The sequence below is a fragment of the Leptosomus discolor genome, chromosome 15 (genome assembly GCF_034619465.1).
Source record: "Leptosomus discolor isolate bLepDis1 chromosome 15, bLepDis1.hap2, whole genome shotgun sequence".
In the NCBI taxonomy this organism is placed as follows: domain Eukaryota; kingdom Metazoa; phylum Chordata; class Aves; order Leptosomiformes; family Leptosomidae; genus Leptosomus; species Leptosomus discolor.
In genome coordinates this window covers 2103428-2119890 of record NC_141405.1, presented here as the reverse complement: position 1 = coordinate 2119890, position 16463 = coordinate 2103428, and the positions used below count along the sequence as shown (strand labels likewise).

Below are 16463 nucleotides of genomic sequence, written 5' to 3'. Positions count from 1 at the left end.
TAGGTAATTGTACATCTGGCATATCAGTGAGCAACTGATAATGATCTGTAGCATATTAAAATGTGAATAGATCCATCAGTACCGTTTTAGTAATGCTTATAACATCTCATCATCATTTATTAGTGTTTCATAAATCATTTACCAATGAAACTTTAAAATCAAGCGTGACCAACTGTTTTAAGAATTCAGATAAAATAATTTCTTGTTTTGATTTGGGGCTTGTTTAAATGAGAGGCCTTCTAAATATAAGTATTTGAGATCTAGAACAAAATTTCAACAACTTGCTGCATAAAAACTAGATGGTGTCAGATCATCCCTGACTCCCAGCTAATGTAACTTGCCAACACCCATTGAAAACTATGGTGCTTTATGACAGCTTGCGCCTGTGGAGCGTCTTCCAGCAGACACGTTCACAAACACCTCTGATCAAGTGTTTCAGAGCTGAGCTTTCCTTTCCCTTATGCTAAAAATTAATCTTATTTTTAAATAATCTTCTTGCATATAATTTGCACAGTTCCACAGCAACTGGCTTCAAACATCCATCAGTATTATATATCTTTTAACTACATTCAGCAATTATATTTGATATGGTAGTCATTTTAATTAGCTTTATGTAATTAATCCATTAACAGCCTGTATAAAGGAATACTATTTCTGCAAATTATTTCGTGCCATATGAATAGCAAAGTAAATTGAGCTGCACCCTGAATTCAACATTGATATGTGATTAGAGGTTATGACCTTTGCAGGCAGAGTTGGATCAGTGCAGTAAAATGCTGTGCTCCAGCTGCACCATTGTTTTGTGGTCTAGGGAGACATTTTCAGGTTTTTTCTAAATTCTATGTTATTTTATCATCAAATACTTGAAATGTGTCTGTTAAAGTCAAATTGAAGTAAGGTGTCTTTTATGTCATCTGCCTGTCTCATATGTATTTTTGTACTTTAATATATATACACACACGCACACTATATATTATATACTTTATATGCTGTTATACTATAATTCTTTACCATGATGCGTTTCCAGAATATTTTGTCAGAAGGAAATCCTAAGGCAATAAGAAATCTGTTGGGTTTTTTTCCCATACAGGTTCTATGCAGCTGAGATCTCAATTGGGTTATTCTTTCTCCATAACAGAGGGATTATTTATAGGTGAGTGTAGTCTGACGTAAGTAATTTCTGAACTGTTTTTAAAATTCCGAAAATATCGGTTTCTTTAATGTTTCAGTGCATTTTTAAAATGTTTTCTACAAAGCAGTCGCTGCAGTGGTCTTTTCATTGTGTTGGTGCTGGTGTGCTGGAAACCAAAGCCACTGCTTTCCTGAGCTTTTTGACCTCTGGGCTCTGCCCAGCTCAACTGAAAACTCTTGAAAATACAATGTGTTATCGTCTGCATTCCTGTGTGATGTTTAACAGTGTGACACACTCAGAAGTCTCAGTGTGAGCGTGCTCGTTGTCATATACAGCTCTCCCTTCATTAATTGTCCAGCTTCAGGGCTTGCGGTCGTTCTTGTGTATCTGCAGTGAGGTGCCCAGCTCCATGCAGGCTGTAGGCTGCCGTGCATGTGCACCTCTGTCCCCTCCACCCCCCAAACAGCTCCACGTATTCCTCTCCTAGACTCAGTAGATACGTTGGCCCTAGTTGATCCTAAACATTAACATTAAATTACTGTGATTCTTCATAGAGATCTGAAATTAGATAATGTGATGTTGGATTCAGAAGGACACATTAAAATTGCTGATTTTGGAATGTGCAAAGAACATATGTTAGATGGAGTCACAACCAGGACCTTCTGTGGCACTCCAGACTACATTGCACCGGAGGTAAATATTTACCATTTCAAGAACCTTTTGGTCTCTAAAATGAAAACTGTCACTACACACATCTCACACCACCAAGTTTTGATAGCTGTAACTCTGGATACTCTGTGGATGGTACCATTTATACTTCTGCAGTATGCTGAATATATATATTGTATTTAATATTATATTGTATATATTATATTGAATATATATAATATATATTGAATAACTGTGAATTAATGCAATATTATCAATAAGACTTCACTGTTTTAAAAAGTATCTAGTTGACTGAAAACCTAACTTTCTGTGAGATCAGTGCTTCAGGTTTTGTTCATCCTAGTATGCAAAAGACTAAAAAAGCTGCATCACCAGCTTGTGATTTTTAAATTTGTGGCCTGGAAATGTTACTATACTAAACTTTGTACTTCAGTTTGTGAAGTCATAGGGAGTTCATGGATATTGTTGAGGTTGCTGATGAGGTCAGCAAACATTTTACTGGGAGCAAACCTAGCTTCTTTAATGTATTTCTCAATAAATTCACACAGCTGACAAAATAGATATATTTAAAGGATTGATAGGCATTTTTAGATCACAAACCAATCACTGATTTTTGGGAAGGGACTCATGAGGTCTTGAAGCTTTTCGCTCACCTCCCTGCAAAACTACTTTAGTCTTTTCCAGGCCATGTCTTACAAATGGTACATGGGTGTCATGAGTGACAGCTCTTGATCTCAGGAAAGTTCCAGTCACTGAAAGTCTGAACAAAGCTATAAGATCAGGGCTTGAATGGAGTTGACATAATAAATCCATAATTTGCCTTGAGTTTTCTGTGACTTGGTGATACCTGTGTGCTGCATTCAAGCCACTGAAAGTCACGTTCAAATGCAAACCTAACTGCAGTGGGTCTAAAATGAAAATCTGATCATGAGAAGCGCAGTTCTACTTTAAAGCACTGTGATAAATATGAGCTTAGGGCTAAGATATGGTTTGTATTTCAATAGTTGAGGTATAAAACATTAAAAACAAGCACATGTGGTGATTTGGAAATGATTCAAATATACGAATATTAAAATCTGGTATTTGTGCATACTGCGCTTTCAAGAGTCTTGATTTGTTTGGCTGCAAATGCAGTGCGAGAGGCTGTATCCTGATCCAAGATACTCGGTGTTTCACTGAGTGCTGGGCAAGAGGCAGCTCTGGCTGGAACATTTCTGGCTGTAATTGAATGTTTGTTGGAATATGGGAGATTTATACATGGACAAGTAAATTAATGTCTAAGGTGAATTTTGTCATCTCTGTGAAATTGGAATGAAAAATAGTTTGTTTTCTTCCAGTTGCTAATTTTCGGAGTGGAATACTGTGTATTATAAAACCTTGGTTTTTCACAAATTGCTGTTGCTTGCAGCAGGATATCAGAACAACCAGATCACCATTTCATTTTCCTCTGTCAAAACATAAATTAAGCCAATATTACAAATTAAAAAGTGTCCATTCTGTGGTAATAGCCTTGTGCCAGTTAATACCAAAGAATGTGTTGTCAGTGCCAAAATGCTCAATATGGGTCAGTGCTGGAATGATTTGTTTTACTTTGTTTGGAAATGTCATATAAAGAAATAAATGTTTTACCAAAACATTCAATAACTGGGAGGAAATTAGTCTTTCTATTATCTTGCAAACAGTTGGGGTTTTTTGGGGTTTTTTTAGCTGGCTGATTTTCTTTCATTTCTGAAGACGTTCTTGTAACTGATAAATTGCTAACTAGGTCTGTGGTAAACTTCAAAGTGAGGTTCATGTTTTGCTTGCAGGAGCATTTCGGCATGTTTCCATTCCATGGGCTAAAATTTAGAAATTTATAATAGGTTGTAATAAGGATGCATTTGCACGGTACCATTCCCTGCTGGGTGGAGATAAATGAGCTAAATCTAAATAGACTGTTGAGGGTATCCAGGGTAGAATCTGAGTCCTCTTAAACACAGAGAATTGGCTCTTTTCATCAGTATCTGGGAAAATACGTTGTGACTCTGGTGGGGTCTGAAGGAGCCCACAGTGCCTCTACATGAGCTACCTCAGACATAGCTCAAAAGTGACACAGCTGGAAGGACCACACAGGGACAGCTCAGCTGGCTTCACACGTACAATCTCCGGACAGAACAGGGGAGTGTGGTGCTGCGTTCAGCAAAGTGGACTTGCCCACTTTGGTGTACTGTAAAATAACGCTTTCTTTTTCGGTGATGGGGAAAGTTAGCGTTGGTTATTGTTATTACGTAGGTGTATAATGCACTGGAATGACTATTCATTTTCTTATCCGATGTGATTTGAGAAATGTGCAGAGGTTAAAGTGGTAGGTTTGACCACTTCTGTCAGGCAGAAAATGGGTATCTAGTAAAGAATGTTTATTGATGTGCTAAATCTAAGTATTTATGGTCAGAGTGGCAAAATAGTTATGAAATCAGTTAATATTTTGTGTTTCCTTGACCAGTCAAGAGAGACAGGAGAAAGATGTCAAGAGGATGAGCAGAGAGGGATTATGCCAGCACAGCCCACTGCCTGTGGTGCAGTACTGAACGCCACCACCAGCAGCTAGAGCACTGATTTGGAATTTCAGAAGAATTTAAATTAGAAACTCCGTTTCCCTTCTCCATCTCGTAGCCTCAAAACCTTAAGTTCTAACCTTGCATTTGCTAGGATTGTGGGAGGCTAATAGGTATTACAAAGGTTTGTAAAGTGTACTTATGACTGTTCCTTGTGCTAGTAATATTTATTTCTTTTAATAACCGAGTTTTAACTTTTCTAGTAGGCGTAAGATACGTTCACAAAAGACTTTCTGTCTTGCTGCTGGGATATAATCCTTGCATCCCAACTGGCTACCAGCTGCAAGCTGCAATGATCTAAACATTCCTACAAATTGCTTGTATTAATCTCTGTGTCCTGCTCTTAACTGTGCCTTCCTTGGAGGCAAAAAGGGGGAAAAGAAAAAAAAGGCAATTGACATCCCTCTGCCAATTTGGCTTGATGAGAGAAATTCCTCCTGAGCTGCTGCTGAGGTCTCAAACCCACGGAACCTGAAAAGGCAGAGCTCTTAAAATACAGTAATAGATAGGTAAAATGGGACAGTTGAAATGCAAAAGGAGGTGAAAAAGGCAATCATTTAAATTAGTGATGGAGAAGGAGGGGAAGGGAAGGGTCTTGTCAACTTTCCGCTCCTCCCTGGCCAGTAGAAAGCAGAGGTCATAGCTGAAGGAGTGTACAGGTCTTCATTTCTAGGCTCATGAACTCCCTCACTGCTCTGCAAGTCTGCTCTGCACACCGTGGTGAGACAGGAGGTCATGTTAATATACCCCAATTTGTTCTAAAAGATATCAAAATTTGTACATGCAGATAGGATTATTTTGGCAGCTGCTGCAAGGCAGCCAGTAATGGCTTTGAGTGCAGCAGCTGGTGGGTAATACATGATGATTTCTGGATGAGGAGGAGGGAACTACTGAAAATACGACGTTTCGAACTTGCTGACTTTGTACCAATGCATGTTTGACTGTATATTGAAAACTCATCTGCTTCCACCCACATGTAATTCCTTCCTTGCAGTGAGTGTTCTTTCCTCTCGTTTACATTTTCCAATTAATGCTTTGAATAGCTCCCAATATTATGAGTGTAACCGCCGGGTTCCGTGCAGTCATGCAGGTTGGTGAATGAACACGGCAGATCGCTTGTCTGTGTTTCACTTGTGTCATATCCTTACCAGCAATAAGCTGGTGATTCAAGTTGCGTGTATTTAGTTAGGATTAGAGGAAAAAAACTTCTGGTGTACAGCAGCAGATGTTGACAGTACCACCTTTTCCTACTTTGCAGTAGTTTCAGTGAAAAAAATGTTTTCACTGCATTTGCAGTGAGACTTTTCTGCAGTGGGGCCTTCCCAGTCCCAGTGAAACTTGATGTCCGTATTTATTTCTCAAATCCCACTCTCATCATGAGACTGGTTCAGGCAAGGGAGGTGTGTGCCAGCTCAGAGGGGACACTGGTCTATTAGTCAGATGCTTCCGCTGATGTTGACATGTGGCATCAAATAGGACAAAAATTCTAGTGACTCTCACCATATGTTAGGTTAAATGTAGGAGCTTTTTCTATGTTAATTCTGTCTCGATGGTTCTGCTTGATATTCTCTCACAAAGGCAGATTTAATTGGGGCAGGTTACATTTGCTGATGAGAATGCTATTTAGAGAATGACCCAGTCTTGACTCACCTCTTGCTGGATAAACAAACAGCGTGACTGGGTCCGTGCTCTGTTACATCCTTCGTTCTATGGCATTGCATTGCCAAATTTAAAAGATTTCCTCTCCTCCATAATCCCATCGAACTCTTTCACAATAGAAAGAGAAGTAGACTGTGGCCCCCTGGACAGACCTGACTGCCAGGCTGAGAACCGTGGCAGGGTAGCAGCATTTTCTTTCTCACTGCTATGGATCCATCTTTTTCTCATTTGCTAATTGAAATAAACTGTTTGTACCAAAACCACTTACATGAAGCTCACTTATTGTACAAAATGTTCTGTCCTTATAAATTAATGACCTGAAAAATACTCCTTTTTTTTTTTTTTTTTTAAATAAAACACTCTTTTCCAGAAGGCAAGGAGAGATTGTCAGAGAAGGGTTGAGGGTGAAATATTTTATCATTTTCTACAGATAAAAGCCAGTAATTTTTCTGGATAAAATTTTGAAAGTGTTTGGTCTTTCAGGAAGCAACATTGATTCCAGCAGGCCTCTGGGAACTTACTGGTGGTAGAAGTTAAAGGGAGAGTAACCAAGTATGTCAACCACTATAATATGAAATGCATGTCCCAAATATATGTTTTTAAAGCCCATATTACTGCTAAAAGACAACTAATAAAGATTGCCTTTAGGTAGGACCTTCCAGCTGAGAATCTTGTAATTACCTCTGGTTGTCTAATGTATTTCAAAGTGCAATTGATTTTAAAATCCTTTGCTTAGAAACATTGCAGTGATTTTTCATTCATGTGCTGCTGTTATCCCAGGGAACAACATATCTATATTCGCACAAAGACTATGATTTTATTTAGTAGCCAGGCAGTCCTGCTTTGTTGAACTGGTGACTCACTGTTTTCCTGAGAAACTACAGAACTTGCCAGTTCAACTTCTCTTTCAGACAACGATAACAATCTAGGATATGTGATGTGTACTTGTCTTAGCAATTTGTTTCACAAAGAATAGAAACACATGGAAGCAGGAATGCAAGCCTGTCCGGAGCAAGGGCTGCCTCAATTCTCTGCTTATTCTAGTGGAGCCATGGCTTTGGGGTCGGAGGCTCTGATACTGCCTTCCCCATGTGGATGGGCAGTGGCTGGGACATCCTGCATCCCTTCACAGTTATTTAGAAAGAGATCTGAGAGAACATCTGCACCTCGAGACTCCTCCCTAGCATGCCCAAATGCATCTCTTAAATAAATGAACACTGATCTCTGAAAAGGCCTCGACTGAAGAAAATGACGCGCGAGGGAACCTGTGCTGTTGGCACTTGCAGCCTTTCGTTGTGTCAGGACTCAATTTGTGCTTCTGTGTGAGTCAGATGTGAACCGAGAGGATGCAAAATACTTGACATTTCCATTAGGCTGAACAGCAGAAACACCTTTCTTTTTGATGTAGCTGGTATCTAGGTTCATACTGAGTATCTGAATCACGCAGCTTGGGAAAATGTAGCTTGAGTTTTTTCAGGGTTTTACTCTTTTCTTAAATTTTGATTCCTTTTACAGCAGAACAAAAATATAAATATTGAAAGGAAAATAAAGGCTTAATTATTGATAATTGCTAAGTTAAATGAGTCTTGCGATTTCAAGCTTTGACACAAATGGATGCATAACATTTTTGCCTTGTCTCCTACGTTGTGCGGCTGTGCTTCCTCCTTTGCCTTCAAATGCACATCCCAAGGTCTCCTAAGGGCCGCGTTTCCCAAGATATCAGAGTACCAAAAGGCGTGGGCAGGTTTAGACTAACATTTGCAAAACAATCCAACGCCCACTGAAACCAATGAGTAGCTAGAGTGAGGATTACAGGATTGGCTTTCTGGGCTTTTTCAAGGAAGTATGTTCACTATCTAATGTGTCACAAGACTGGGTGTTAGTTAACGTAGGGTTTTTTTCTTTGTTTTTTTTTTTTGTGATTATACAGATTATTGCTTACCAGCCCTATGGGAAGTCTGTGGATTGGTGGGCGTACGGAGTGCTGCTCTATGAGATGTTAGCTGGCCAGGTAAGAGGTACCCTCCCGTGCTCACTAACCTCCTCCTGCCTCTCCTGCTCTGTTTCAAGGCTCCTTAAAGGAGCCCTAGAGGATAATGTCATGCTGATATTATCTCTTGTACTCTTGACTGACTCAACTGAGAATGTATTTAGGCTTTAAGCTCTTTGTATTGCACCCACATAATGAAGTACTGCCTTTGAATACGGATTCTTTGTACTGCAATAATGTATAAATAGCCATCTTCAAAATTGAATGGGAGACACTTGAGCAGGAAAATGCAATGTGAAATGGAAGAAATATCGTTTAGTAGTTTGAAACCACAGGGAAACATAATAAGAGTGTATATGCTCCGCATTGCAGTTAAGTCACAATGCAGTTTTTGTATTGTGTGTCCTAGGGGTAAAGTATGGGTCTCCACTTGAAATATGGTAAGTTACAGTCCCCTTATTCTGCACAGTTAATGAGACGCTGCTGTCTGAGTCACTCAAGTAGAAAAGCAACACTGTACTGCAGTAAATGGCAGATAACTACCAATTTTAAGGAATTCTGTTAGTCTTGAGTTGGAAAAGATTTCTGCAATTGACCTTCAATAAGCGTTAGCTAAAGGTATGCATTTCCTAAGCTTAAACCATACATTTTCAACAAATGCCTTTAGTAGTTTCTCTACTAAATTCCAGTTGACATTTGAAAAGTTTTTAAAGTGTAGCAATTGCAGTTGTTAACATTTACAGTCTGCACTACAAATATTAGGCATCTGAATGCTGTTGAGAAAATGAGATTTACCGTTATCTGAGTCTTGCACAGTGCCCAGATCCTGGGGGGACACCCATCGGCACTTTCCTCATCACCTATACTTAAAATTAAAAAGGCAGCCCTTTCTTCTGATAGTCTTCTCTTCACAGAAGCAGAGTTTACAGCCATGTCTTATAAAACAAAGTGGAGTTTAACTGGAATTAAGTGAGGAATGGATATACCTTAGCACAAAGTAATTAAAAGTTACAGTCTCCAAACTTCACCCTTTAAAGCATATTGGCTGCCTGGTGCAAGTAGCTTTAAAAACTGATTAAAGATGATCACAAAGATAATCCTGCATGCGTTTCATTAACCTGGCTGCCATGCTGGGAGCAGAAATGGACTTTTCTCCTCGATTTCTACCTGAGATGGATAAACACTAAACTCCTGGGTCAGAAGATACCCAGGCTGCAGATGCCTGGGATTTTGGTGTGTATTCCTGGGCAAGGACCACTGCTGTATACTGATCTCTTCGGGCATCTATGACTGACTGGAGGCAGGTTGCTGGGTTGGATGCACCTTTGCCCTGGCCCAGTGTGGCCATAGTATTGTCATGCCATTTCCTAAAACGTGGAGAATTTTAAAAAATACACAAACCCCAGTAAGTAACTTACCTGTGATTTGTTTTCAACAGCCTCCATTTGATGGAGAAGATGAGGATGAACTTTTCCAGTCCATAATGGAGCATAATGTTTCCTATCCAAAATCACTGTCCAAAGAAGCTGTCTCCATCTGCAAGGGGGTGAGATAGATGCTTCTTTATAATTAAGTTCCTTTTTGGAAATCCTTCTGAATAACTAAATTTGTCTGGGTTTGGTATGGCGCTGTAGTATTTTTAAGTGCGACTTCTGTCAGGCAGTGCTAAGCTATATTGTCATGAAGTGCTCATCGCTTGGTGTCACTGCTAAGTGTTCAGCTCTTCCCGCTGTGCCTGCTTGTTTTATGGTAAGAACAAATGTCACAATCAGTAGCTGCCAAATCCAAAGTGGAATTTATCAACAGGATGATGGTGTGAAACGTCTCCACCCACCTTGCCTCTCAACCCTCAGCAGCACAACCCCGGTTTTGCAGGGTGAGGAGATTTCTCAGCTTAGATGGATACCAGATGCTCCAGTGAGTCCTCAGCCCAGTATGCTTAATGACAGCAGCAGAGCAGGAGAGTTAATAAGGATCATTATTAAATGTAGGTAAAGATAAGCTTATGTGAAAATCTGTAGCGTAAATGCAAGGAAACTGTGGGGAAATCCTGACCCTGTGGTAACCTCTGTGGCCTAAAATTTATGTTAGATTCTAAGTCAGTTTATTTTTTTAATTTTTTTTTTTTTGAGGAAAAGAATAGATTTTACTTCAGGGGATTAGCTCAGGAACAAAGAATTCATTTGACTTTCCTTTGACTCCATGTGATTCCCTAGAGTACTGTCAGTCTGTGGCTTTTCCAAGCCACCATCTATAAAAGCATTATTTGATGTCTTTCTTACACTGATAAAATTATCAGTGTAAGTAGTAGCGTCAGGTAATTTGGTATTTTCTTTCTTCCTTTCCTTTGTAATCGTTTATGAAGTATTGTACATGAGCTGGATGTTAATTCCGTAAGCAAAAATCATCAAGGAAGAGAAAAGCTGTTTAGAACAACAAGATAAAAGGAAAGAGCACTTTAATTTTGGAGCCTATTCCAGTGTAGATGTGCTGGCCAACAAAAACTAAACATGGTGTGTTTTTGTAAAGTACATGCAGATTGATGCCTTGTTGTGAAAATCCTGTATTCAAACAGCACAATTTGAACTTGACCTAATAATCCTGTTTTCAGCTCTCCTGCCTGCTGCCCTTCTGCTGGGGGCTTATGCAAAGGGAGGTCAGAAAGCTCAAATTCCATTGCACCACTCGGTTTAAGGTCAAGTCTCTGGATACTAACGTGTTCATCATCTGTATTAAACTAACAATCCCAAATTTCAGTGAGCATTATATCTGAGCTAAGAAGTCAATATGAGAAAGCTGCTGAACCTTGTAGTCAGCAGTAGCTCAGCCGTCCCAGGACTGTGCACATTGGGCAAGAGGAACGTGCCTGCTGTGCTCTTGAAATTGAATTGTCTGCTTGACATCTATTCCACTGATTCAGAGTTCGTTGGGCTGGTAAATGCAATAACTTCAGAAAGAATTAAAACTGCTAGAACCGTTTTTCACATTTGCTTACATCACCTGCTGTTAAAGCAAGGGGTTTAGAAAAGGTAACGAAAATGGGAAAGTTCAGCTTGAAGCAGGATGCAATTCCTAGCCGACTTCCCAAAGTCTGCTTACAGTTGCTTTTATTTTAGGTTCAGAATTGGAATCTGATCAACTCAACATTTGCAGGGAGACTAAAGCGGTGCAGCTGAGGTTTTAAAAAGATGTGTTGAGGTATCACATCCAGCATTATATTAATTATATTTAAGTTGTAAAAGAGCTTTAAAAAGTCCCCCCAGTACGGGAACTGAGACGTGAAGGCTGCATTGCCCAATTCCTAATGTACATATTAATTGAAAAGATTTTGAGGAGGTTATTAATTAGGGAACATATTACTGTTTCCAGGCATGTAATTATGGTGGTTTGGGGTAGTTTTTTTCCCCAAGTCTGCTTAATCTGTGCGACTGGGTATAGTATTGACCAAGATGTCATTAAGGATGCAAGGGAGGAAACGCAGATTAGATATTGTCAGCTGGGTGCCAAGAAATTGTAGGCTCTGTAATGAGATGTCTTGAACAAGCCCAGAAAAATGAATGGAGGGGGTGTTGTACTTTGTACAGCTTTAGTGTATTGGAATTTATGAAGTTTAATTGATTGTTGAGGCAAGGCAGAAGCTGTTTTGGAGATTTATAAGACTGAACTGAAAGACCAAAGGCAAAATTCAGGAGCGAGTTGTGAACTAATAGGATGGCACGTTGCCCTGAGCACCAGCTGCCCACCCATAACTCCAGCAGCAATCTCTGCCGAATGGGAAAGAGTTCTCAAGTGCAACCCTCAGTTTTGCTGCTGATGTGCTGTCTCCAGTAATCAAACAAGAAAACTAATCTTCAAAAAATGAATTTTAGCTTTTCAAAACAATTTTATTAGCAACTTGCATCTTCAGGAGAGGACCAAGAGCATCGCAATCTGGGGAAAGTCTGTCTCGCTTTCATTCCAGCGTTAAATTTAATCATTTGGTGGTTTCTTCCTCATAGCTAATGACTAAACATCCTGCAAAACGCCTTGGCTGTGGCCTTGAAGGTGAAAGAGACATCAGGGAACATGCTTTCTTCAGGAGAATTGACTGGGAAAAACTGGAAAACAGAGAGATTCAGCCACCTTTCAAACCTAAAGTGGTGAGTGAGATGCCAAGTACTTCCCTCGCTAAATGTGTCTGCAGTCATGCTTTCCCGTGGGGTGAGATTAATGTTGGCTTGATGGTGCTGCAAATCTAGGACACTTCTAAAATAAGGCAATTTGATTATGGCAGACCAGTCTGTAAATCTGCGAACGTTTTGGCAGCCCGTAGCACAACCCAGTGTACTTGGTTCACTGCAAAAAAGTCTCTCAGTGGTTTGAGTCTTGACTTGGACAGTCATGCACTGCAGGAGAAGTTGAAAACAGGGGAAATTGGCATATTCACATGGGCCAGTTGAGATGTGTAATAAATGAAGTTCCCGACCGTCTCCTCTGAGCAGCATCTGAAGTCAATGATTGAAGGCACCGGAATTACCGGGGTGAATTTCCTCCGTGGTGGGCTGCACAGCACAAGGAGTTTGTATTCCCCTCCCTCGAGTGACAGAACCCACATCTGCCAAGTTTGCAAGAATAATCCCTGATTTATTACTGGTTTACACACATGTATCTGTAGGAATATTTCAGAAATCCAAACAAGTGAAAGATGTCCTTACTGTGAGAACTGTTTGCGTAATAGAATTTGAATAACTGTTGATAGAGAATTTCTTTCAGCATGTACTGTGCTTTACTGACAGGCAAAGAAAAGTATTTGCACACAAGAGTACACGCTTTCAGGAACAGCTGTAAATTGTTATGTCTTAACATTGAATCTTTTGTCCCTGACACTTTTTATGTTTCAGCTGGCTGTAGCACTGCAGGTGTAGGACCGTTGGTCTGTACACTGATTTATTTACCAATACAGACACGCTTAGTGTTGTATCACGAACTAATGAACAGAGGGAGGCCACTACCCGGTGGCAGAATATATTCCTCTCTTTTTGCATGCAAATGACTTTTTCACATCACCAGGAGGAGAGTTGCATGCTGAGTGTTTTGTGTTAGGGGAAAAACCCTTTTCATATGGGGTGGATTTTGCACGCAAGGAAGGGTGTGAATAAGTAAATACCACACGTGGTGCTGCCAGCCCTGCCCGGCCAGTCCCCAGAGCTGTCTGTCCCAAGGGCAGCTGCACCTCCTTAAAGCGTGTTTTATGGAAGATTTTCGTTACGTGCTTCTTGAGTCAAACGTAAAGCTGGTCATAAAGCAAATCTGCCTTCACATCTGTAGGTTTTATTAGCTCAGTGAGTGCTTAGACTCCCCTTGAAGTTAAAAGTAACACTAGCATGAAGGGACTAAAAGCTTGAAGTATGGTCTGGTTCCATCATAGCACGTGTCGTGGCAGATCCTGGCTGCTGTTTAGAGCAGCTGTGCTCTGTCTCCGTGATTATCATGACCTGTTTTGTTGATACAGGCTGCGATTAAAATACACCAAGGTGTAGTCACATGGAGCCTAACTTTCCCAGACAAAAGTAATTTAAAATCCAAGTCTGATATCTACATACCCTATGTACAACTCATTTATTGTGGTTGCTGATTCTATTTGTATTGATTCTAGAAAGCAAAAATCACATGACCCTTAACCTGTTGGAAGATATGGATGTATTTATAGGCTTGCTTTGGGCTGGCTTTTTTTCAGAAAACTTTTGTAGGTGCATCTTTTCTAGGAATCACGTTGCTGCAGGAATAATCCTGCTACTTTTGCATGGTTCTCACTCAAACATGGAGCTGCAGATTTTGGGTCAGCAGTTGGTTGGTTTAAATAATGTGTTCCCTGCCAGACTGTCATTTCACAGGATATAGGCATAGACCGCGTGTTTGGCAAGAAGGACATTTTACTCCTATTTGTAAGTTCAGGCGTTCCAGGAGTCCTGTATTTTCAGTTCTGCTTTAATACTGCATTAAGGCTCACAACAGCAATGCTGCTTTTTAATGTGAAGAGAAATACGGAATTGAAGATGCAAATTTGTTGATAAATAATTATATTCACACCCAAAAAAATTGCAAATTTCACATTAATTATTTCTTAGCCTCTACTAGTGCAAGCAATAGCGATAGACCTAATGGAGTCGGGGACTTTGGTTTCCATACACAGCTTGTTTGAACACCTTCCACTTGCTGAAAAAAGAAAAAGAAAAAAAAAAAGAAAAAGAAAAAAAGAAGAAAGAGCATAATTTTGAGGAAGGATGATGCATATCTATAGAACATCTTTTCAGCAAAACGTCTTCCCTTTATAAATAGCCCTTTTGTTGCTGCTCTGAGTTGACTGTACTGCCTCTAAATAAATTTGACTGTTAATTTGGGGATACGTCAACTTTCATTCCAATGACGCAGAGTTTTCCCCTTGTCAAAGTTCAGCTCTGTCCATTCTTGTTCTCCAGAGATTCTGTACCAAAACGCATTGGCTTCAGTGGGCACCAGGGTATTCGGTGAGTGCAGAACCCCGGGTGAGAAAAGCAGGCTGCCGTTAGCCTTTAACCCGTTGGAGTGTTCCTCTGCTTGTGTTCTTCCACGACTGAACAAGTGTCCTTCTGTGAGCACTGTGGTCCAGTACCTCAGCATGCGCTTCTCATCTGAAATACAAACCAACTTATGCCCGAGGCAGCAAAAGTTCTTTGCGGCTCAGATCAGACGGCGTGTCCCAGTCCAGGACATGCCAGGTGCTTTGCAAGAAGATTAGAAACTGTGACTGAGCTGTTTCAAGATAGCCAAACACCTCGCCCTCCAGTTCCCCTCACGGGCCCCTCTTCTGTTGGTTTCTCCTATAAATGCACAGCTTTATCCATACTGCATTAGTTCAGAAAGATCAATGTTTAATATTGGTCTGTTGTACCTGCCATATTCTACCCTTTCCAAGTTATCCTCTAAGTCTGAAGATAATAGTGTAACGTTATCCTCTAAATCCACATGTAGATCTACTGTAGGGAGGGATAGAGAGGAGAGGGTCAGGGACAACGGGGAGAAATGTTCAGTGCCTTTATCATACAACCACGCTTTGTTCAAAGATCTGTTACAGTAAATAGCTTTGAGATAAGGAGATTTAGCAGTGCTCTTTAGAACTCTCCACAATATTCAATGCCCAGTTTTCCTCAAACATGCATTTTTTCTTGCACCCAAGCTAATTTTGTTCTGGTTCCACCTCCATCCTTTTTAACTTGCCTCTAATCATACTTCCCTGCCTTTCAAGTGTTTTCTGCATTACTCAGAATTATTGTTTCTGCAAACCTGATTTCTTTTGTTTTCTGTTCTGAATGAGCTGTGTTCGGCGTGTAGCTATATATAACCCCCCTTCTCGGCTGGGCTTCGTGAGATGACATGTCTCGTCTCTTAGACAAAAAAAGGAGGAAACCTGTGATAACATGTTCCATAATGAGGACCTGTTCTGGGGACGCGCTCCTTGCCCGGCTCCCTCCTGCCAGCCCCAGGACTGGAGCTCTGCTGTCATTTAGGAATTTACAAGAGTTTGTAGGCTGTACAATGAAGAATTAAAGGATATAAATTAATTACATTAAGCTTTCTGCAGATCATGAGGGAAACAGACTAACATGAAAATTTAGGTTTGCCTCATAAAGGTTTTAAGAAGAATGAAATGACTTGACAGATAAAGTATCTCTTGCCGATACATGTCCATGAAAATATTTTCTTCTTCCTTTTTTTTATCCCAGTAATTCTGAATATTTAAGTCTCTTTACGTAGTTACCTCATGCTGATGGATGGAAACTTTTCTGACTCAGCTTTTCATCAAAACTGATCTATTAAAACTTCTCTGTTTGCCTGGGGTTTTTTGTTGAAGTATCTGAAAAGAAAATTTTCTCTTAACTACTCATAAGAAATAGAGGAAGGCCTTGCATGTATCCTGCCAAATCTGCAAAAAGCTGGAACTGCCAATGTATTGCTGATTTTTTCAGCCTCTTTTCTGTTTTTCTTTTTTTTTCTTGCAGTGTGGCAAAGGTGCCGAAAACTTCGATAAATTCTTTACACGAGGACAGCCGGTGTTAACGCCTCCAGATCAGCTGGTCATTGCTAACATAGACCAAACAGATTTTGAAGGGTTCTCTTACGTCAACCCCCAGTTCATACACCCCCTTTTACAAAATGTAGCATGAAACAGCAGAACAGGAACAAATCCCGCAGTGGGGAACGGTCCTTAACCCTACAATTTTTAGGCTTTTGCCTTGTCGATTCCATTTGGGCCTGGAAATTGTAGGGTTAGAAAACACGAGATGGGGGAAAGCCACTTATTCAGGATTTTGGCTTTGCAACAGTGATGTTGTGTTAATGGGAGGTAAATTACTGTACGGTGCCCACTTAATCTTCTAGAAGTCACCACTGACTTGTCTAA

At 40.2% G+C, this 16463-nt stretch overlaps 1 protein-coding gene across 4 annotated transcripts in view; it reads left to right on the top strand.

Moving 5' to 3' along the window:
* Nucleotides 1-16227, top strand: part of PRKCA (protein kinase C alpha) — a 151200-nt gene extending 134973 nt beyond the window's left edge. For all 4 annotated transcript variants that reach the window (XM_086473814.1, XM_086473813.1, XM_086473812.1 and 1 more), the window contains 6 exons: nucleotides 1091-1153; nucleotides 1687-1825; nucleotides 7985-8065; nucleotides 9483-9590; nucleotides 12043-12183; nucleotides 16063-16227. In XM_086473814.1, the coding sequence (XP_086329940.1) occupies nucleotides 1091-1153; nucleotides 1687-1825; nucleotides 7985-8065; nucleotides 9483-9590; nucleotides 12043-12183; nucleotides 16063-16227 (697 nt within the window). The remainder of the gene's footprint in view (nucleotides 1-1090; nucleotides 1154-1686; nucleotides 1826-7984; nucleotides 8066-9482; nucleotides 9591-12042; nucleotides 12184-16062) is intronic.
* The last annotated feature ends 236 nt before the right edge of the window (nucleotides 16228-16463 follow it).